Here is a 1,619-nt window from a genome sequence, read left to right as displayed (position 1 = left end):
AAGACCCTATATTCCGTGCGCTTCGACGCCGTGCCGGGCGGGTGCCCGCCGAGTCCCAGCACCGAGTATTCGGATCGCGACCTCATCGGTCCCGGCTTCGGTTCCGTCACCAGCGCCCGGCTTGTACCCGGTCAGAAGGTGTATCTGACGTACAACGGTAGGGAGATCCACGCGGAGGTCACGGAACATCGTCAGCATCTCGACGAGGTGGACGTGGTCATTGCCCCGAACGGACAGGAGGTGAGTTTACATTCATGTGTCTATGTGTATGCGTGTGTGTGTGTGTGTGTGTGTGTGTGCAAAATTTTGATCGTCGCTCGGATACACGTGTGGCAAGTGTGACAAATTTTATAGTTGATGTTATTCCCGCGCCGTAAATTTAAATTATTTGTTTGAATACATATGTATGTTATCGTGCAGCTCTATTTCTTCGTAGTTTGCTATTAATTACAGCAATGGGGGAGGGAGGGGGAACCGGTTGTAGACGCTGCACATGTCACAATGCGATTGGGGTATTCTTAGCGTCCGACGGGTTAACGATCCTTGAGAAGATTAACGAATCGAAGGCGTAATGCGGGCATACTGTGGCCGGCATACTACGAGATATATCGTGGCGTCATATCCCGGGTCTCTCTCTCTCTCTCTCTCGCTCGCTCGCTCGGACACGGATTAGCGTCCTGTCAAAGAGCGTGCTCGCGCGCTTGCGCGCGCGCTACCGCCCGTTTCGCGAGATGATCGCGCGAGCGCTCCATAACGGAGCAATACGCTCGTCCGATAACATCGAGCGACCAGTATCACAAGATCCGCGCGTGATCTAATTTCGTCAGATTTATGCCACGGTTTGCCCCCTTGAAAGGAAAGCGCGCGCACGCGCGCGCTGTCCGAGATAATCCGAGTTACGACGAGCTTGTAAAGCTTCGTTGTCTCGCGAAAGAAGAGGAGATACCGGGGACCGAGCTCTGTTAAAAAGAAAAAAGAGTCTCTCGTAAAATTGTCGTTGCGACCGGCGCGACCGACGGGGACGCGCGTGTGTCGTTAATCAGAAAATTTAATTTTCGTGACCTCGTTCCTAAAGTGGACGATCGAGTGGCTGGCCCATTTATGCGGTGCGCAGTGTGTGCAAAATTTTGATCGTCGCTCGGATACACGTGTGGCAAGTGTGACAAATTTTATAGTTGATGTTATTCCCGCGCCGTAAATTTAAATTATTTGTTTGAATACATATGTATGTTATCGTGCAGCTCTATTTCTTCGTAGTTTGCTATTAATTACAGCAATATTTTTAACGCCGTGAAACTTTGGAAGAACTTTATTCTATCTGTTCAAGTTGAAAGTTTACTTGTACAAATCTTGAAAGAGGCAAACAAAATTGCATACGCAATTTATATTCGAAGACAAGCGCTTCTGGTACTTCTCTAACTGTTAGCTAACTTCAAGAGTGACGCGACGTGCATTCTTAAAACTGACGCGTTCCTTTTCTCCGAGAGTCATTTCAAATCAACTTCGATAAGATCGAAAGTCGGACAGCTTTGCATTTTTATTTGCGTAGAAGAAAACGCATTCGAAAGGAAGAGTTCGCGATACATATGACGGCGGCAGCGTCTCGGGGGCGGGGGGGG

The 1,619-nt window shown here is 49.0% G+C and overlaps 1 protein-coding gene across 1 annotated transcript in view; it reads left to right on the top strand.

Moving 5' to 3' along the window:
- Positions 1–1,619, top strand: part of LOC115245506 (zinc finger protein 704-like) — a 97,549-nt gene that overhangs the window by 1,426 nt on the left and 94,504 nt on the right. Inside the window, exon 2 of the mRNA XM_029823869.1 lies at positions 1–240. This exon is cut by the window's left edge and continues 9 nt beyond it. Within this exon, the coding sequence (XP_029679729.1) occupies positions 1–240 (240 nt within the window). The remainder of the gene's footprint in view (positions 241–1,619) is intronic.

The sequence above is a fragment of the Formica exsecta genome, unplaced genomic scaffold (genome assembly GCF_003651465.1).
Source record: "Formica exsecta isolate Colony F162 unplaced genomic scaffold, ASM365146v1 scaffold98, whole genome shotgun sequence".
NCBI lineage: Eukaryota > Metazoa > Arthropoda > Insecta > Hymenoptera > Formicidae > Formica > Formica exsecta.
Note: the sequence above shows the minus strand (reverse complement) of the source record. Positions and strands in the feature narration are given on the sequence as shown.